This window comes from Somniosus microcephalus, chromosome 3, assembly GCF_052327205.1.
Source record: "Somniosus microcephalus isolate GS21.2 chromosome 3, FLI_Smic_1.0, whole genome shotgun sequence".
Taxonomy (NCBI): Eukaryota; Metazoa; Chordata; class Chondrichthyes; order Squaliformes; family Somniosidae; genus Somniosus; species Somniosus microcephalus.
The window spans coordinates 303,291,980-303,313,745 of NC_140989.1; the positions used below are offsets into that span (position 1 = coordinate 303,291,980).

Consider the following 21,766-nt stretch of genomic DNA (forward strand, 5'->3'; position numbering starts at 1 on the left):
GGGGTGATTTTGACCTTTAACTGAGCTACTTTATCCAGTTAGTGTGAGGCTGGTGTCTATGCAAATCAGAGAGATATATTTTTCAAATGTATTTGAGTTGCAATCAGTTGCTAAGGGGTCTATGTTTAGAATACTAATAGATCCCCTGTGGCATGTCATTTGGTCACTAGTGTATCAGAGGATAGAGGTACAGGTTATAGTGCAGATAAAACACCATCTCATGGCCACAGCTTGCAACTACAGTGTCACTGGGACCAGTTTACATGGGGAATTTGCATAATAATGGTTTACATAGGCATTTTCAATGTTATATGTTGACGTACAATGTCCACCTCCTTTTACCCTTCCGTGACATTGTCTGGACCCACGAGGATTGTTTCCATATATGTGAAACCTCAATATCTTGTTGGCGTCTGAGGTGAGCTTTGAAATCCACATCTGCATCACCAAGACTACTAATTTCCACCTATGCTACAGAGCCTGTCTCTACCTTAAACCTTAGCCTTTCTGCTGCTGAATCTTTTATCCATTACTCTAATGCCTTTCTTGTTGGCCTTCCTTTGCCCATGTTGTGTCTGTCAGTAGTAAGACACAAGACTGCAGGAGAACGGTACAACAGGTGTTTACTCAACGTGGCTCACTCTGGAACTGAACTGTACAGATTACTACTCAGTGCTATATACAGGTGTGGTCACTGCCGGTACTACAATGTACATGAGCTGTAAAAAGTAGTTCCCCCCCTTTAAAGGTATATACATTACAATTCCTCCCCTTTTAGATTAACAGTACCATAACACTCATTTAACAATTAAATATCAAACTAATTACAATTAACACTTTTAACATACAACGTTAGCTGAAAATAGTCCATTTATATATTCAGTCTTTGGGGAGGCTTTCTGATCCTTTCTGGATAGCGCCTTTCCCGAGTGTCTCGCTCTTGGTGCGGAGGCGATTCTGGCACCCTGTCGTTGGTTGGGTCATCAGCTTCCGATGCTACCGTTTCTGGGGTAGATGCGACCTGTACGTCGGGTTCCTCACCAGGTACGTATGGGCGAGGCATGGGGTTGACTTGTTCCTGTGACTCTAGGATCTGGTCAGCATGGCGTCTCACGATGTTCTCCCCAACGTCCACTGTGTACATTAGTGGGCCCTGCCATGTGCATATTGTTCCTGGCTGCCATTTTTCTGTTCGGTAGTCGCGGGCCAAGACTGGTTGCCCTACATTGAAGCTCCTTGTTGGCTTCTCATGGATGTGCTGGAATTGCTTACTCTCAACATCTCTTCGTACGTTTGGTCTCAGCAAATCCAGGCGAGATCTTAACCTTCGGTTAAAGAACATCATGGCCGGGGCCTGGTTGGTGACTGCATGTGTCGCATTCCGGTAGGCGAACAGGAAATTGTCCACCTTATGCTGCAGCGGAATGTTGTCATTGTACATGGCCTTTATTGCCTTCTTAAAGGTTTGTACGAACCTCTCAGCCAATCCATTTGTGGCTGGATGATACGGGGCGGATGTGTAATGCCTTACCCCATTCTTCTGCATAAATCTCCGGAACTCTTCGGACACAAACTGTGGTCCGTTATCGGAGCAAATCTGTTCTGGCAAGCCGTTCCTGGCAAAAATGGTCCGTAGGACTGCAATAGTTTTCTCCGTGGTGGTGGAGGACATTTTGATGACCTCAGGCCATTTCGAGTGCGCATCCACGGCTATTAAAAACATTGAGTCCATGAATGGACCAGCAAAATCAATATGCACCCGTTGCCATGGAGATGAGGGCCACTCCCATGGGTGTAGAGGGGCATGTGGTGGTGCATTTTGGACTTTCTGGCATCCTGAGCAGCTCTTGGTCAGGTTCTCGATTTGTTTATCGATTCCCGGCCACCACACATAAGCCCTGGCAAGGCTTTTCATTTTTACCCCTCCCAGATGACCCTCTTGAAGCTCATTTGAGCACTCTATCCCTTAACTTGGGTGGAATTACCACTCGGGATCCACACATCAAGGTCCCCCGGCACACTGACAGCTGTTCTCCTCTTGTCGAGAATGCTGGCAACAGTGAGTCGCCATGTGCTGGCCATCCCTTCACCGTCAAATCATATACCCGAGACAGTGTCCGGTCATTTCGGGTCTCCTTTTCTATACGAGCATTAGTTACCGGTAGGTATTCAACTATAGTCGAATGAAATATTTCGACAGGATTCACTGCTGGTGCTTCCTCCGCAGTAGGCAGTGGCAGGCGTGATAGCCCATCAGCATTTCCATGCTGTTTCGTGCCCTTATATTCAATCTCATAGTGGTGCGCCCCTAGAAAGAGTGACATCGTTGTAGTCGTTACGCAGTCATCACCGGAACGCCCTTCTTCGGGTAAAAATGGAGACAAGAGGCTGGTGATCAGTCAGCAAGGTGAATTTCTGCCCGTGCAGATAGTGATTGAGCTTTTTCACTCCCCACACTAGGCTGAGGGCCTCCCTGTCAATCTGGGCGTAGTTACGCTCGGCTGAGGTTAGTGATCGTGACGCAAAGGCTATTGGCCTCTCTGAGCCGTCCGAGAATTTGTGCGACAGCACCGCTCCGATGCCGTAGGGTGACGCATCACACGCCAACCGAATTGGTCGTGCTGGGTTGAAATGGGCCAATACCTCTTTCGATGTGATTAGTGTTTTGCTCTTCTGGAAAGCTCGTTTACATTCGTCACTCCACTTCCATGGCACTCCAGTTTGCAGTAGGGTGTTCAGTGGGTGTAGTATTATAGACAAATTTGGCAAGAACTTATGGTAGTAGTTTACCAGCCTGAGGAACGACCTCAGTTGTGACACGTTTTCCGGTGCTGGAGCCTTGGCTACTGCCTCAATCTTTTCTGGGGACTTAGTAACCCCTCTTTATCGATAACGTGGCCACAATACGAGATCTGTTTTTTAAAAAACTCGCATTTGGGGCGGTTAGCCCATATTCCTTCAATCTAGTGAGCACCTGCTCCAGGTTGGCGAGGTGATCACTGTCATTTTCGTCCGTGACCAGGATGTCGTCCAAATAACACTGGGTCCCTGGAATCCCTTGCAGGACTTGTTCCATTGCCCTTTGCCAAATAGCCGGAGCTGATGCTACCCTGAATACCAGCCGGTTGTATTGGTAGAGACCTTTATGGGTGTTGATTGTGAAGTATCTTTTTGATGCTTCTACCTCCATTTGCAGATACGCCTAGGCCAGATCAATCTTAGTGAAGCGTTTCCCTCCAGATAGCGAGGCGAAAATATCTTCAATCCGCGGAAGTGGATATTGCACGGTGTGACGGACTGGGTTCACTGTTACCTTAAAGTCCCCACAGATGCGAACCTTCCTTGGTTCCCCAGGCGTGCTGCTCAACGACTTTTTCATCACAGGGACGATGGGTGTAGCCCACTCGCTCCAGTCTACCTTGGACAGTACACCTGAACGTTCCAAACACTCCAGCTCTGCTTCGACGGCTGGGCGGATCGCATAAGGTACCGGTCTGGGCTTAAAAAATTTGGGGCTTGCATTTTCTTCGATTTTAATTGTTGCTGTCATGCCTTTTAGTGTTCTGAGTCCTTGCTGGAACACTTCTTTCGCGTCAGTTAGGATCTTTGACAGTCGCCCAGGTGTGACGTCGTCATCCTTTTTGGCAGCCACAGTCAGTGCTTGTATGGAATGCCAATCCAGCTGTATTTTCCGGATCCATTCACGTCCCAGTAATGGTGGTCCTCCATCTTGCAATACATACAGGTCTAGTTTTGGTGCTTCCTTACCGTTAGGAAAAATAAGGGTGACCGTTATATATAACGGTCACCCTTATTTTTCCTTTGGGGTAGACTTTTTGCCCCGTGTACGTCTTCAAAATAATTTGTGTCTCTCAAGGGTATGTGTGAGAATAGCCGCTCGTAGTCCTGTCGGTTTATGACTGTTAGGGCTGATCCTGTGTCCAATTCCATTTTTACCTGGACTCCTGCTATCTTGAGTGACCCAAATGGTTCAGTGATCCTCCGTTTTGATCACATTATGTAGTTTCAGACAACTCAGCTCCCTGTTTTCGGAGTCGGTATCACTCTTTCTTTTGTTCGTCTGAACTATTCTCCATCACCTTATGTACCTTCTTGTACTTTTCTTTTGGAGATTTCTTATTGCTGGTTTTCTTTCCCGACCTGCAGACTCGTGCTGTGTCCTACTTTCCACACTGTCTGCACACTTTGTCTTTGAACCAGCAATCATTGTGGTCGTATGTTGTTCTGCCGCAGCGATAGCACTTCTCTGTTCTGTATGACATTTCGTTTGTGCCATATTCTTGCGGTCTCTGTTGTATCTCTGCAGCGCCCCGTGCTGCTGCTTCATATGATACCGCAATGCTGAAAGCCTTGTCCAGCGTAAGGTCCTTTTCAGATAAAAGTCGTTTCTGGGTTCCTTCACTTTGAAGCCCACACAGAAACTTGTCCCTTAAGGTATCTGCCAGTCCCGTTCCAAACTGGCAGTGTTTCGATAGTTTGCGCAGTTCTGTTAAATATTCAGCATTGCTTTCATCCTTATGCTGGTTCCGTTTGTGAAACTTGAATCTTTCTGCTATCAGCAGCGGTGTGAGGTTTAAATGTTCCTGTAGTATCGTCACTATGTCTCCAAAACTCTCTTCCACTGGCTTCGCTGGGGTTACTAGATTTCGTAATAAGCCATATGCCTTTGCACCCATTAAATTTAACAATACCGGCGCTTTCTTGTCATCTGACACCTCATTTGCCTTGCAGTATACCTCTATTCGTTCGACATATGTAGTCCAATCTTCGACTTCATTGTCAAATGCGGTGATACTGCCACTCTTCGGCTTTTTGGGTGTGGCTTAAAATGGCGTGTCCCGCGCTTTCCTTCCTCCCCTGCTGCTGCCAACGCCGCTCTCGGCGGTCCTCGTGGCAATGGCGGCGCCCTGTAGGTTTCGTGCACTGCTGCCAACACCGCTCTCGGCGGTCCTCGTGGCAATGGCCGCGCCTCGCGGGTTTCTGCGTGTCTCTCTCCCTCTCCTCAATGCTGCTCGGCCCCTGAACACCGGCTGCGCTCTCTCTCTCTCTCTCTCTCTCTCTCTCTCTCTCTCTCTCTCTCTCTCTCTCTTTCTCTTTTTCTCTTTCTCTTTCTCTTTCTTTTTCTTTCTCTCTTTCTTTCTTTCTCTCTCTCTCTTTCTTTCTTTCTCTCTCTCTCTCTCTCTCTCTCTCTCTCTTCTTTCTCTCTCTCTCTCTCTCTCTCTTTCCCCCCCCCTCTCTCCTCGACGTTGCTCGGCCCTTTGCTGTGCCGCTCGGTCGGGCTCTAGCCCGCCGCTGTCCGGGAAGGGTCTGCGCACTACCTGTTGCCAGCCCGTTTCGCTGGACCACCGCGACTGGAAAGCCAAGCCTGGCTCTCAACAGCCTCCCCCGCAATTCTCGAGTCTCTGCTGGATGACTGGGCGGTTGCTCGTGGTCGACGCTCGTGCCTCTGGCCTTGACCTCCAATCTACTGGTCTCCAGGAACGAATCCCTGGGAGGTGATGCAGAGTTGCAGGTAGGATCAAATTTGCCTCGTCGCCAATGTTGTGTCCATCAGTAGTAAGACACAAGACTGCAGGAGAACGGTACAACAGGTGTTTACTCAATGTGGCTCACTCTGGAACTGAACTGTACAGATTACTACTCCGTGCTATATACAGGTGTGGTCACTGCCGGTACTACAGTATACTTGAGCTGTAAAAAGTAGTTCCCCCCCCCTTAAAGGTATATACATTACAGCCCATGTTCCATAAGCTCCAACTTGTCCAAAAGCAACTGCCCATATCCTGCTCTGCACTGAGCCCCAATTATTCATCTCTCTTGTTCTTGCAGGCCTACAATGGCTCCCTGTGCCTTATTGCATTAACTTTAAAATCCTTGTCCTTGTCTTGAAATCCCCTCCACCATGGCCTCAGTCCACCCTACCTCTGCAACCTCCTCCAGACTTAATTTCCCTCCTGCACTCTTCAGTTTTCTGATTTTGATCTTCGATACATGCACCTTTCCCTCACCACACAATGCATCTTAACAGCACCTGGCTATGCTGGTGGTTGTACTCGGCACGAGCCTCCTGCCATGCTAATGATCTCTTCTCGCCCTGCCCCAATATCCCTCTTCCATTCTCCCTCATATATATCAAGTCTCCCCTTCAACGTGACAATGCTCTCTGCTTCAACTACTCTGTGACAATGTGGTCCTTATTCTCGCCACTCTTGAAATTCCTCCTAAATTCTTTAATCTGTTAGTGGCTATCTTATATTCATGACTCCTTGTTCTGGACTGATCCACAAGTGGAAACAGTTTCTCCACATTGACCTTATTGAACCCCTTCATAATTTTAAAGACCTCTACCAGTCTCCATTTTTTTCTGGAAAAGGGAACAGTAAGTGCTTTTGAAAATGTGAAGTATTTAATAGGAAGCACAATACTGTCATCCACCAACTAAGTTGCACCCCAGAAAATACCAAAAAATACATTACAGAACTCAGGTTTTTTTTTTTAAGAAACCTAATGAGCCCAAATACATCCTGCATTCTTCCACTATTTTGAAATTACTGCTGACAATTTGCTATGCTGAAGGTCATTGGAGGGAAAATGAAAAGCTCAGTCAAATAATTCACTCCCCTAAATTTCATCTTATCCTTAACCTATTTTTTTTCAATATTTCGCTTGCTATGAACATAACTTCCTTAAATAAACTAACTTTTTAAATTATGATTTTGGGTTCTGAATGCTAATTCCTGTGACATCAAGTCCAGTATAACATAATGGATAAGTCCGCACAATGCCCCCAAAACTGAATCATATCAGGATAAGCGTAGAAAGCAGTTAACTGATGTATGTTTGACCTTGGGGTCAGTAGACTTACAGTCCGTAGATCTGTGTCAGCAGCCAGTTCAGGAAGTCCATGGACAATCCTTGATGGGTATACATATTTTTGTAAAGAACCCAGAGCACCCCTAGTGAAAGTTAAGCATAACGAGGTGAGTATGAATAAAGAAATTTTATAAAATGCATCTAGTGTTGCATTGATGGCTGTTGCTGCTATTGCAACTGGATGCATCGGCTCATTATTGATTTATTTTGTGGATTTTATGTAAATGATGACAGCAAATTAATGTGACATACTTTAATTTTAGGGTCAGGACCTGTTGCAACAGGTGAAGAATTGAAGTCCAGATGGGAAAATTTGTTGGGACCAGAGTATGAAGTGATGGTATGATTTTTGAACACCAGTCTAATTGACAAGAATTGAATATCAGGAAACCATAATACTATGTAATAAAGTCTGTGATGATAAATATTTTAATTTTATTTGTGGAAATTGTAGAATGTAGTTCCTATTTCCAAACTTAGTCTGACTAAATAGTGAAATGTTTCATAGAACTTACCAATGTTCATATCTTCTGACGAACCACTGTCCAGAGTGAGAATGACTTCAATGAAAGTTTAAAATAACAACAGAAAATGCTGGAAATACTCAGCAGGCCAGGCAGCATCCGTGGAGAGAAACAGAGTTAACGTTTCAGGTCTGGGACCCTTCATCAGAACTGGAAAAAGCTGGAAATGTAACGGATATTAAGCAGGTGCAGGGGCGGGGGGTGGTTAGGAGGGGAGGAAGGAATTGAAAGAACATACTGTGAAAATGGGAATGGCAAAATCATACTGCATGAAAAATGGGGGCAGGGATTATGATCTGAAATTGTTGAACTTGATATTGAGTCCGGAAGGCTGTAAAGTGCCTAATCGAGGAACAGCACCTCATCTTTCGATTAGGCACTTTACAGCCTTCCGGACTCAATATCGAGTTCAACAATTTCAGATCATAATCCCTGCCCCCATTTTTCATGTTGTATGATTTTGCCATTCCTATTTTCAACATTTTCACAGTATGTTCTTTCAATTCCTTCCTCCCCTCCTAACCCCCCCCCCCTGTCTCTGCACCTGCTTAATATCTGTTACATTTCCAGCTTTTTCCAGTTCTGATGAAGGGTCCCAGACCTGACACGTTAACTCTGTTTCTCTCCACAGATGCTGCCTGGCCTGCTGAGTATTTCCAGCATTTTCTGTTTTCCAGCATTTGCAGTATTTTGCTATTATTTCAATTAATGTTTATTGGGTTTAATGATGCTCTTCTGAACTAATGCTGAATAAATAGGATTTATCTTGTTTTAAATGGATTGTATTCAGATTTACCTCTGGTGCACAAGAGAATTCCAAGAAAATTCACCATTCTCCTGTCTTCCCTGAACCTCTCTAGCCAAATAAACTCACCTACCCACATTCTTGGTCACCTCTTCAAATTTGACCTCTCCCGTGGCCTCTGCTCCAATCATTGACAAAGCTATAAAAAATTAAGAGCAAAGGGAGGTTGGAAATGGAGACGGTAGTTTGCAAGGAAGAGATGGTGAGGGTTTTTTTTTGGTTGAGGAATGGAGGTCATGACAAGAATTTTGAAATGGGGGCGGGGGCTGGGGGTTGACATTGCCTGAGGAGAGGGACCCACTCAATATGTCAGGTAGCATGAGGACCAGGAAAGGAGTTTGGGTATTATGACTAACAGATCTGCAAGTTCCTCACCTACTTCTTTTAATACCATGGGGTAGAAACCTTCAGCTCCTGTACATTTATCTAAAGTCTCATTATTTTCCCAATCACCATTTTTCTGTTTTACTTAAATCCATTAAGTTCCTCCCCTTGATTTATTTTTATTTTCCCATACACTGCCAGTATTTGTCCTCTTCCTCTACTGAGGATGGATGAGGTTTTCATGATTCAGTCTTTGGCTGAATAGTCTTCAAATCACCGAAGCTGAGAGCGAGACCCAATGATGCAAACATGGGACTCTGTTATGGTGTAAACATAATCTATCAGAGGTAGGTTTTAAGGAGCGTCTTAAAGGAGGAAAGAGAGGTAGTGAGGCAGAGAGGTTTAGGCAGGGAATTCCAGAGCTTGGGGCCAAGGCAATAGAAAGCACGGCCACCAATGGTTGAGCGATTATAATCAGGGATGCTCAAGAGGGCAGAATTAGAGGAACGCAGATAACTCGGGTGGGGGGGCGGGGTGGGATCTATCCTTGTCCCCCTCCTATTTCTCATCTACATGTTGTCCCTTGGCGACCTCATCCAAAAACACAGCATCAGTTTCCACATGTACGCTGACGACACCCAGCTCTACCTCACTACCTCTTCTCTCGACCCCTCCACGGTGTCTAAATTGTCAGATTGCTTGTCCGACATACATATCTGGATGAGCAGAAATTTTCTCCAGTTAATTATTGCGAAGACCGAAGCCATTGTTTTCGGTCCCCGCCACAAACTCCGTTCCCTAGCCATTGCTTACATTCCTCTCCCTAACCTCTAACTGAGGCTGAACCACACTGTTTGCAACCTTGGTGTCATATTTGACCCTGAAATGAGCTACCGACCACATAGCCGGAGCATAACAAAGACAGCCTATTTCCACCTCCGTAACATCGCCTCTCTCCGTCCTTGCCTCAGCTCATCCGCTGCTGATACCCTCATCCATGCCTTTGTTACCTCCTAGACTTGACTATTCCAATGCACTCCTGGCTGGCCTCCCACATTCTACCCTACGTAAAGTTGAGGTCATCCAAAACTCTGCCCGTGTCCTAACTTGCACCAAGTCCTGTTCACCCATCACCTGTGTGCTCGCTGACCTACATTGGCTCCCGGTTAAGCAGCGCCTTGATTTCAAAATTCTCATCCTTGTTTTCAAATCCCTCCATGGCCTCACCCCTTCCTATCTCTGTAATCTCCTTCAGCCCCACAAGCCCCTGAGATATCTGTGCTCCTCTAATTCTGCCCTCTTGAGCATCCCTGATGATAATCGCTCAACCATTGGTGGCCGTGCTTTCTGTTGCCTAGGCCCTAAGCTCTAGAATTCCCTGCCTGAACCTCTCTACCTCTTTCCTCCTTTAAGACGCTCCTTAAAACCTACCTCTTTGGCCAAGCTTTTGGTCACCTGCCCTAATTTCTCCTTATGTGGCTCGGTGTCAAATTTTGTGTCTTGTATAGCGTTAAAGGCACTATATAAATTGTTGTTGTTAAACATGACTGTCAGGAAAGACTGTTCAAAATAAACTTTTGTGCAACCAAATAAAGCACTGAAGTTGTCGAACCTTGATGCTTGTTGATTGGAATATCTTGGCGATCTTTTATCTTCTCCAAGCAAAACCCAGAAATATGATTTCATAAGAGAAAATTTCCTCCTATAAATGAAGACTCCAATTTACCATATTCCTATTAACTTGCCTCCAGTGAGGAGTAACTTTTGCTCAGGAACAATTAGGTTAATGATATATATGTGAAAGCACCATGTTCATAAGGTGAATTCAGTCAAATTAACTCTACCTTCCTTATTCATAATTAGGTGCTTAATTTGGACACTGAGATCTACGATGATGTAAAACTGCAGAAATACTCCAAGGTAATGACACCCAAATTTTCAAAACCTTAATGACTGAAATGGGTAAATTTTCATTTTGTATCCGTTTGGCTTTGTATCAGAATGTTAAGTACTTGTATCTGTCAGTTTTGGCTCCGTGGTAACACTTTTGTCTCTGAGTCACCACTTCTACCACTTAGATGCAATATCTGCCCTACCTACAGCACTGGTGAAGTTACCAGTGGCATTGTTTGTGATTGACATCGGGACATTATTTCTCCTTAACCTTTCACCATAGCAATTTACAGTATAGGAGTACAGTGGGCCCAGGATATGTGTCTTGCTTTTTGTTTGAGAAATCTGTAACATAGGAACAGGTGTCGGCCATTCAGCCCCTCATGCCTGTTCTACAATTGAATTGGATCATGGATGATCTGTATCCCAGCTCCATGTACCCACCTCTGCTCTCTATCCCTTGATACACTTAACTAACAAAAATATGTCAATCTTAGTCTGTTGTGGGTGGGGGGCGGTAGTGAAGTTCCTGATTTCCACTAGTCTGTAGAAAAACTGCTTCCTGATTTCACCCTGAAATGGCCTACCTCTAATGTAAGATTATACGCCCTTGTTCTGCATTCCCCACCAGAGGAAATAGTTTCTCTGTATCTAATCTATCGAATCCCTTAATCAGTTTTAAGTAAAGTAGGGGAGTTGGCAAATCCCAATTTCTCTGGCCTTTTATTTCCTCTGCTTCAAAATGTTCTAATTTTTCCTTAAATTATGCAATAATCTCTACCTCAATTCCCTGTGGCAAAGCATTGTCGTCCAATTATTTTAAAAAGTTATTTCTTCAAATCTCTCACCTTACTCTTAGTGAAAATTTTAAATTGATTACTTGAGCACAATCCTTTACTGAATCCAGGAAGATTCACAAAGTGCTGGACAAAGGCAAAGACAGAGATGAGAATTTTTTTCTGAGGGTCGTGAGTCTTTGGAAGCCTCTTCCTCAGAGGGTAGTGGAAGCAGAGTCTGAATATTTTTAAGGCAGAGGTAGATAGATTCTTGGTAAGCAAGGGGGTGAAAAGTTATTGGGGGTAGGCGGGAATGTGGAGTAATCGGATCAACCATGATATTATTGAATGGCGGAGCAGGCTCGAAGGGCCGTGTGGCCCACTCCTGCTCCTAATTCGTATGTTCATAAGGCAAACAATGTTATGGTGGCCAGGCATCAGCAATGATATCAGAGAAAATTTTGTGACATTGGTTTTGCCAGGCTAATAAAGCAACTTGGGAAATAACCTTTGGTGAAAACATAATTTCCAGAATATCCTTGGTAGAAGATTGCAGTGGATTTGTATGAGCTGATAGGACAAAAGTACTGTGTAGCTAATGAATATTATTCCAAATTTCTTGAAATAGTTCATCTGTTAGTTATAACAAGTTATACTATTGAAAAGCTGAAGAATACGTTGCTCATTGGGATAACCGCGAGGCACTCGTATACTGATATTGAAACACTGTTTATGTCTACACAGTTTCACATCTTCAAAGCTCAGTATGACTTTGTACATACATTAGCTAGTGAATAGCAATTATTAGTAAGGCTGAGAGAGCTGTACAACCAGCAAAAAAAATTCTGCAAGAAGGGAAACGTTTTCTGCTTTGCTGAATTGCAGAACAACTCCAATTGCACCTACGATAGCAAAATACTGCGGATGCTGGAAATCCGAAATAACAACAGAAAATGCTGGAAAAACTCAGCAGGCCAGGCAACATCCGTGGAGAGAGAAATAGTCAATGTTTCAGGTTGAAACCCTTCGCCAGTCCTGACGAAGGGTTTCGACCTGAAACGTTGACTCTCTTTCTCTCTCCACGGGTGTTGCCTGGCCTGCTGAGTTTTTCCAGCATTTTCTGTTATTTCCAATTGCACCTACATGTAATAGCCTAGTTAATAGAAAAAGAGATTAAAACTACAGTAGCTACTTTGAACAATCATCTGGAATAAAATGGCCAAGCAGAAAATTGATAATACACTTCAGCCTTCTCAACAACCTGCTTTATCAGTTGGAGCTAGAACCTGGTGATCAAGTAAGAATCGAGCTTGATGAGGGGAAAAGATTGGGTAAATCCTATTACAATGAAAAGCAAAGACAGGACTCCAAGATTATATATCGATCAAATAGTTAATGGCTGTATCCACGGGAACAAAAGACATCTACCACTGATTTTCAGGTGCAAAAAGAGAATGGATTTGTCATGTTTCACAGCAGAAACATCAAAGCTTGATTGTGAGAACTACCAGTGGCACAATTGTGAGAACACCAATTCATCATAGAGGCAATGACTAGTTAGTAACAGCAAATTACTGCAGGGGCTGAATAATCAATCCCCTTCTCGATTTCAGGTTAGTCTATGCCAAAGTCCAGTTAGGGTGTGTTTGTTTCATTAGCTTGAAAAAGGGATATGTGATGGTAAGTGTAGTCAGGTTCATCTTCACTTTTGGAGAATCAGCCAGAAGACTAAAATGTTTATTGTTTATTCAGACAGTTGCTAGATTCTTCTGTGCAACTATTGTAGAAATAAAGTCAAAAACTGTCAATTTCTTGAAAAAGCAAGGCAAGCTAGAGTCTAGTCATATGGTAACAATGTTTTATAGGGCACTGTCATTTAATGAAAGTAGTTTAAGACCAATTTACTGAAGAACAATTTCTGTTAAAAGGTGAATTTTTGTTGCAAAATGCTACTTGCTTTTGAGAAAAAAGAATGAACTTGCATTTATCAAACGCCTCTCACGAACTCAGGATGTCCCAAAGTGTGTTAAAGCTAATGAACTTTTGGTAGTGTAAGCACTGTTGTAATGTAGGAAACGTGGCAGCCAATTACCGCACAGCAACATTCCACAAACAGCAATGAAATAACTGACCAGTTCATCTATTTCAAGTGTTAGTAGAGGAATAAATACTGACCACGGCACCAGGAGAGCTCCTCTGCTCTTCAAATAGTGTCCTCGATAACCTTTTATGTCCACCAGAGATAGCAGACTAAACCTCTGCTTAACGTCTCATCAAAAGACAGCACCTTTGACAGTGCAGCACTCCCGCAACACTACAATGAAGTGCCACCCAGATTATGTGCTCTAGTTTTTGCAAGGGGGGCTTGAACCCATGACCTACTTACTCCAAGGTGGGAGAGCCAAGGCTGATGCCGATATTGTTCTGTGGCTTGTCATTCATACTGCAACATTAACATGTGATAGTGGGACAGAAAGAACCTGAACTTAGCTGGATGGAAAACTTGAACATTGGTAATTTTGCATATTCATCCTAATAAACTTGACTTTTGTTTTAATTTAGCTGTTACCAATTCATATGTTGAGGCTTGGAGTGGAGCTGGACTCTTTTGATGGACATCATTACATATCGTCGGTTGTCCCTGATGGGCCAATAGGCCAAACTGGATTATTACAACTAGAAGATGAAATTTTAGAGGTATAGTTTAAAAAAAATAAAAAAAGTTATTATTCATTAATATTTGAAATCACACTCTGCATTTTGGCAATAATTAAATCTTCCTTTTAGGCCAGATTTATATCTTTATAAGTTTGCTGTTAAACTAGGTGATATGACAATCACAACATAGGAACAGGGTCAGGTAATTATTGTAAAATCATTTGATGGTTTCAGGTGTGTAGCTTTGAGATCTTTGATCATTTGGTATAAATCATGTCTTCTGATTGCTTCAGTCATAGTCCCTCAAGGACAAGAACATGATTCCAGCTTCTAGCACACTCCACAGTATGATGCAGTTTGTTATCTATGGACATTTAGGATATTGTTTTGCCTTTTTCTCAGTTTTCCACTTTTTGATGCTGGTAGGGATGTGAGATTAATTCCCACATGTGTATAACCAATAGCCTAAAAATAGAATAAAAAGCTGTACCAACCAAGAGAGAACGAGAAGGGTATCACCAGACCGCGGGGTCTATGACCTTCTCCCAGAACGTTCTGTTAATAAACTGTGTACTTTTACTTTAAGACAGACCCGAGTGAATTTATTTTTCACCATCAGACAGTGTAGCTTTAAATTTCTCCCTCCATGAATCAGTAATTAGCAGGCTTGGAAGAATGGAAGCTAGCAGAATACCACCTTTACTGGCAGTTAGTGAATAGTAAAGCTGTTTGACAACACTAATACAAGAATTTAAGTTTTGAAACAATGAACACCATGGTGCTCCTCTCTCTCAGCCAGTAAAAACCTCTCATTCTTATAAACTCTAGAGAATATAGGCCTAGTCTACTCAATCTCTCCTCATAGGACAATCCCCCCCACCCCACGAACCAGTCTGGTGAACCTCCGTTGAACTCCCTCTATGGCAAGTATATCCTTCCTTGGGTAAGGAGACCAAAACTGTACACAATACTCCAGGTGTGGTCTCACCAAGGCCCTATATAATTGCAGTATACTCAAAATCTCTTGTAATAAAGGCCAGCATACCATTTGCTTTCCTAATTGCTTGCTGTACCTGCATGTTAACTTTGTGATTTGTGTACAAGGACACTCAGGTCCCTCTGAACACCAACATTTCCCAATCTCTCTCCATTTAAAAAATGCTCTGCTTTTCTATTTTTCCTACCAAAGTGGATAACTTCACATTTCTCCACATTATATTCCATTTATCATGTTCTTGCCCACTCACATCCCCTTGAAGCCTCTTTGTACCCTCCTCACAACTTGCATTCCCACCCAGCTTTGTATCATCAGCAGACTTGGATATATTACATTTGGCCCCCTCATCCAAATCATTGATGTACCCCATTGTGGCTCCTTGTGGTACCCCATTAGTTACAGCCTGCCAACCTGAAAATGACCCGTTCATTCCTACTCTCGTGTTCGGTAACCAATCCGCAATCCATGCTAGTATATTACCCCCAATCCCATGAGCTCTAATTTTGTTTAATAACCTCTTCTGTGGCACCTTATCGAATGCCTTCTGAAAATCCAAATACACCACATCCACTGGTTCCCAATTATCTATTCTGATAGTTAAAACCTCAAAAAATTCTAACATTTGTGAAACACGATTTCCCTTTCATAAATCCGTGTTGACTCTGCCCAATCCTATTATTATTTTCAAAGTGCCCTGATACCACGTCCTTGATGATGGATTCTAGCATTTTCCCCACCACTGATGTCAGGCTGACTGGTCTGTAGTTTCCCATTTTCTCTCTTCCTCCTTTCTTAAATAGTGGGGTTGCACTTGCTACCTTCCAATCTGCGGGAACCGTTCTAGAATTTGTGGAATTTTGGAAATGACAACAAATGCATCCACTATCTCTGTAGCCAACTCTTTCAAAACCCTTGGATGTAGGCCATCAGGTCCAGGGATTTATCGGCTTTCAGTCCCATTAATTTCTCCAGTACTACTTTTTTACCAATACGAATTTCTTTCAGTTCCTCATTCTCGCTAGACCCTTGGTTCTCCACCATTTCTGGGAAGTTTTTTGCATCGTTTTCCATGAAGACAGACACACAGTATTTGTTCAAATTCTCTGCCATTTCCTTATTTCCCCATTATAATTTCTCCTGTCTCAGCCTGTAAGGGACCCATATTTACTTTTGCTAATCTTTTCCTTTTGACATACCTATAGAAGCTTTTACAGTTTGTTTTTTATGTCTCTCGCTAGTTTACTCATATTCTGTTTTCCTTTTCTTTATCAATTTCTTGGTCCTCCTTTACTGAATTCTAAAATCCCTCCAATCCTCAGGCTTGGCACTCTTTTTGGCAACATTATAAGCCTCTTCCTTTGATCTAATATTCTATTTTCCCTTCCTTTATCAATTTATTGGTCCTCCTTTGCTGAATTCTAAAATCCTCCCAATCCTCAGGCTTGCTACTCTTTTTGGCAGCATTGTAAGCCTCTTCCTTTGATCTAATACTATCTTTAACTTCTCTTGTTAGCCACGGTTGGACCACTTTTCCTGTGGGGGTTTTTGTGCCTTAAAGGAATGTATATTTGTTGTAAATTATGTATTAATTCTTTAAATGCTAGCCATTGCTCTTTCACTGTTATGCATTTTAATGTAGTTTCCCAATCTACCTTAGTCAACTCACCCCTCATGCCTATGTAGTTTGCTTTGTTTAGATTTAAGACCCTAGTTTTGGTTTTAACTAAGTCGCTTTCAAACTCAATATAAAATTGGCCCGTATTTTCCGATCGGAGACTTCCTGCGTGTGGAGGCCTCCGATCTGGAAAAAATCTACGCCCTTACCTGAGGGCTCCAGAGGTTCGGCCATTTCTGCTCCTGGGCCTCTCCATGACGAAATACGCAAGGCCCAGGTATCCCAGGGGCGCTTGCGTTTCACAAGCGTCCCTGGGATCACGTGGACCATGGGAGCCACTGGGAGAAGGGAATCTCCCTTCATAATTTTGATAGGTAGACCTGTCAAAAGTATGAATGGAGATCACTCCAAAAACACATCAGAACATTAAATAATTTTTTTTAAATCATGTTTTTAAAATTTGTTAAAATTGCATTAAAATATTTTATACAATTTAATTTTTTGAGAAGAAATTTTAGTTTTTTATGGGGCTAAAAAAATAATTACTTTTTTAAAAGTATTTTAAAATTATAAATGAGTCGGGGGGGGGGGGGGGGAAATATTTTTTTACTTTTGTTAACTTTGGTAAAAGCAGGCCTTGCGCCTTTATTTTTAAGGGATTTCTGCAGGTGGAGGTTCTGCAGAAAGCGGAACTCTCCACCCACAGAGGCCCTTCTCCAGGGCAGGTATATGATCTGTCGAGGTTTCTTGACGGATCGAAGATGCCGGTTTTCAACGCATGCGCTTCGAATGCCTGCAACCGGCATTTGCGCGGTCCCTACGGGTGCGTGTACACCTAATAGGGATTGGAAAATACAGGCCATTATGGTCACTCTTCCCGAACGGCCCCTTTACTATGAGGTTATTAATTAACCTTTTCTCGTTGCACAATATGAGATCTAAAATAGCCTGTTCCCTAGTTGGTTCCTCAATATACTGATCTAGAAAAGTATGTTGCATACATTCCATGAATTCCTCCTCCACACTATTACTGCGAATTTGGTTTACCCAGTTTATATGTAGATTAAAGTCCCTCATGATCACTGTATTACCTTTGTTACATGCACCTCTAATTTCCTCATATATACTCTGCCTTACATTTCAACCACTGTTTGGGGTCCTATAAACAACTCCCACCAATATTTTCTGCCCCTTGCTGTTTTTTAGCTCCACCCAAACTGATTCTACTTCCTGTTTTTCGGAGCCAAGATCCTTTCTCTACTGTTTTTTATCCCATCCTTTTATCAGGGCTACCATACTCCTTTTCCATTTTGCCTATCCCTTCTAAACGTTATGAATCACAGAATCTACAGTGCAGATAGAGGCCATTTCGGCCCATCGAGCCTGCACCGACACATATCCCACCCGATCCCCGTAACCCCACGTATTTAATCCCCTAACACTAAGGGTCAATTTATCATAGCCAAATCAACCTAACCTGCACATCTTTGGACTGTGGGAGGAAACCGGAGCACCCGGAGGAAACCCACGCAGACACAGGGAGAATGTCTGTGTGGAGTTTGCACAGTCACCCGAGGCCGGATTTGAACCCGGGTCCCTGGCGCTGTGAGAATATTTAGTTGCCAACCTTGGCCAATTTGCAGCCACGTCTCTGTTATGGCTATTAGACCAAATTTAGATTAATTTCTATCTGAGTTATTAATTCATCTATTTTGTTGTGAATTTTTCGCACATTCAGATATAGTGCCTTTAGCTTTGACTTATTTCTCTTTTCCCTGATGCCACTTTAGTCACCAATGCCTTACTACCTTTGTTACTCTCTGTCCCTTCCTGACCCACTCTGCTTATTTTTACCCAAAACTCTACTCTGCTCTAGAGCCTTGACATTTCTCACTGTTTTTAAATTTACTCTTTCCTGAATCCTCCTGCCCCCACCATCTTCATTAGTTTAAAGCCCTGTCTACTGCCCTAGTTATTCTGTGCGCCAGGACACTGGTCCCAGCCAGGTTTAAGTGGAGCCCGCCCCAATGGAACAGCTCCCTCTTTCCCCAGTACTGGTGCCAGTGCCCCATGAACTGAAACCCCTTCCTCCCACACCACTCTTTGAGCCACGCATTTAAACCTCTAATCTGTTTGTCCTGTAGTGTATGTAACCGTTCCACCTTTAAGAGAACTATTTTAAGGGTTGCACTGCTTTATCTTGGCTGCTGTATACTGTAGTGCCGGTGGTGACCACACCGGTATATAAGTGCTGTGTAATGAGTTATTGGGCAGTTCCGCCCTGACCTTCGACTAGTAAAGACCTGTTAAAATTTACTCTTGTGGTCTGTGTAATAATTCTCATTATAACACACAGACTTAACATGTCCCTATTCCAATTTGCACGTGGCTCAGGTAACAATCCAGAGATTATTACCTTTTTGAGGTTCTGCTTTTTCATTTGGATCCTAGCTCCTCAAACTCGCTCAGCAGAACCTCATTCCTAGTTCTACCTATGTCGTTGGTTCCTATGTGGACCACGACAACTGGATCCTCCCCCCTCCCACGCCAAGTTCTTCTCCAGCTGTGAGGAGACGTCTTTAACCCTGGCACTGGGCAGGCAACACAACCTTCGGAACTATCGGCCGTGGCTGCAGAGAACAGTATCTATCCCCTGACTGTACTGTCCCCTACCACAACTACATTCCCTTTCACTACCCCCCCCCCCCCCCCCCCCCCACTTGAATGGCCTCCTACACCATCATGCCATGGTCAGCCTGCTCATTCTGCAGGCTTTTCCCTCATCCACAGGCGGCAAGAACCTCATACATGTTGGACAAGGGCAAAGTCTGAGGCTCTTCCAGCACTTCACCTGGGGTCCCCTTACCTGCCTGAGCTGCGGTCACATCCTCCTGTCCCTGACTACTAACCAGACCTGTACCACTACCTAACCTAAGGAGTGTAACTGCCTCCTGGATCAAAGTGTCCAGGTAACTCTCCCCATCCCTGATGCCCCGCAATGTCTGCACCTCAGACTCCAGCTCAAACTCTGAGCTGAAGTTCCTCAAGATGCAGGCACTTACTGCAAACTTGATTGTCCGGGATCACCATGCTCTCCACATGCTTCAGTTGCGGCCATCCACCTGCCATCCCTATATGACCTTGATTTATTTAATTAAATTGAATTAAATTTTTAATTCGGTAACTTAGTTTACAGTGTAGTTTCCTGACTACTTACTTGATCTAGCTTAAGTTAAGGGTACTGAAATTAAATATCTACCTGTAACAAAGCACTCCAAGTAGTGTAGGCAGAAAGCAACAACTCCTTCTCTCTCTTCTCCAAATTCCCACTCTTTCCAAATTCCCAAACAAAGCACTCTGTTCAAGGCCACTCCCTTTAATGCAGCTCTGTGCAGACCGCTCTATGCTGTGCAGAAATGATCTGAATGAATAATGCAAATAACAAACTTAGTCTGAGTACTTTAGTGATCTACATCTCCACACAAGGTATGTAACATTAGAAAATGCAATATGATATAAGAATTTGTACAACTAGAACTGACTGGGTGACTTGCAAATGTGTTATTAAACTAATTCTAGATGGTAATTTTTAAAAACACCCTGAAGTAATAAAACTTCGATCTTGACTTACAGTCACTTTATATAAAAAAAAAAAAAAAAAAAAAAATTTTTTTAAATTAAAAATGTTTTAGTCCATCATATAACCATATATAGGCTAGTAGGGGAACCCATACCTGCTGGATTAAAATATCACCCTGATACTTCCAATGTATTTCAGGTGAATGGAAAGCAGTTGTATGGAAAATCTCGTCGTGAGGCAGTTTGCTTTCTGAAAGAGGCTCCCCCTCCATTTACTTTGGTCTGTTGTCGGCGACTATTTGAGGATGGAAACGAGATGCCTGTAGATGAACCCAGTGTCACTGAAAGTGCAGCTTCCCAGGTGAGGTATAGTTGGGGATAATAAACAGGGCATTGTTTGATTATGTTTTAATCTACGAATGATTACATATATCTTAGGCAGACCGTCTGAACTGAGGATGACTTGCTTCCACACTAAAAATGAGTTCTCCGGTGACTGAGTCCAATGCGGGACCTACAGTCTCTCACGGGTGGTGCAGACGGTGGTTGAGGGGGTGGGTGGGTGGTGTGCTTGGGTTGAAGTGTGCTGCTTGTGCTTGGCTTCCGCCTGCTCCTGGCGAAGAGACTCTGTGTTCGGCGCCTTCCCGGATGCTTCTCCTCCACTTTGTGCTGTCTTGGGCCAGGGATTCCCAGGTGTTGGTGGGGATGTTGCACTTTTTCAACGAGGCTTTGAGGGTGTCCTTGAAGCGTTTCCTTTGCCCACCTGGGGCTCTCTTGCTGTGTCGGAGCTCCGAGTAGAGCGCTTATTTTGGGAGTCTCGTACCAGGCATGTGGACGATAAACGCTTCTAAAGTAATCCGTCAGATATTTGGAAGTTGGGTCAGAAATTGTTTCCCCTTCTTTGTTCAGTCTTGTTGGTATTACCACAACAGTAAATATTTAGGCTATGTGAATTATTTGAAAATACTCGAGACATTCTGAAAGCACACGATACTTCCGCTTCCTTTCAAAATCGCTGCCATTGCCCCCCTTTAACATATACACCCTCAACCTCTATCCTCTCCTACTACTGTCCACATCTAACTTCATTTTGCTTTCCAAAGTTTGAGTGCATTGTCAACCAGCTTTGTGCTCATCTCTTCCAAAATTCCCTGTTTGCATGTCTTCCATCTGGCATCTGTCCTGTCCACAACACTAATGTACAGGAAACTTTGTGTTATCCGGAGGCTAACTGTCCGGAATGCTCGAGCCACCGCCAAAAACCAGGTGCCGTTTTCGTTAGGTTTTTTTTTCTTCCCGTTGCTTTTTTCCTCAACAGTCAAGCTCTGCAAGGTCTGCTGAAGCTGTTGCTAAGCTACAGAGACGCTTGGACTGTTTAGAAGCTAAGCAACAGGGTTTGTTGACAGATACGGAGCTCAGAAGCTTCCGTATCTTTCAACATTAGCGCTGGAGTGTCCGGCAGTTTTGAGGGAACGGCAACAGCTCGGTCCCGTCAGTGCCGGATAGCACAAAGTTTCCTGTAGTCCAAGTCCAAGCTACAGCGAACGGGTGGGCCCAAGCCATTTAGAAGCCTGGGCTTCATCTTCATTCTGCCAGCGAGCTGCGGACACCAAATGGGCACCCAGATGACCAATTCTGGGAGTACGGAAAATTAGCTGGCTCCCATGCTCAGCTAACGTGCAGAGCATGGGGGGAGGTGAT

The 21,766-nt window shown here is 43.6% G+C and overlaps 1 protein-coding gene across 8 annotated transcripts in view; it reads left to right on the top strand.

Moving 5' to 3' along the window:
* The window catches only part of patj (PATJ crumbs cell polarity complex component), a 471,326-nt gene that overhangs the window by 61,887 nt on the left and 387,673 nt on the right, over nt 1–21,766 (top strand). For all 8 annotated transcript variants that reach the window (XM_085982870.1, XM_085982876.1, XM_085982869.1 and 5 more), the window contains 4 exons: nt 7,158–7,234; nt 10,411–10,467; nt 13,779–13,913; nt 20,265–20,426. In XM_085982870.1, coding sequence (XP_085838996.1) covers nt 7,158–7,234; nt 10,411–10,467; nt 13,779–13,913; nt 20,265–20,426 — 431 coding nt within the window. The remainder of the gene's footprint in view (nt 1–7,157; nt 7,235–10,410; nt 10,468–13,778; nt 13,914–20,264; nt 20,427–21,766) is intronic.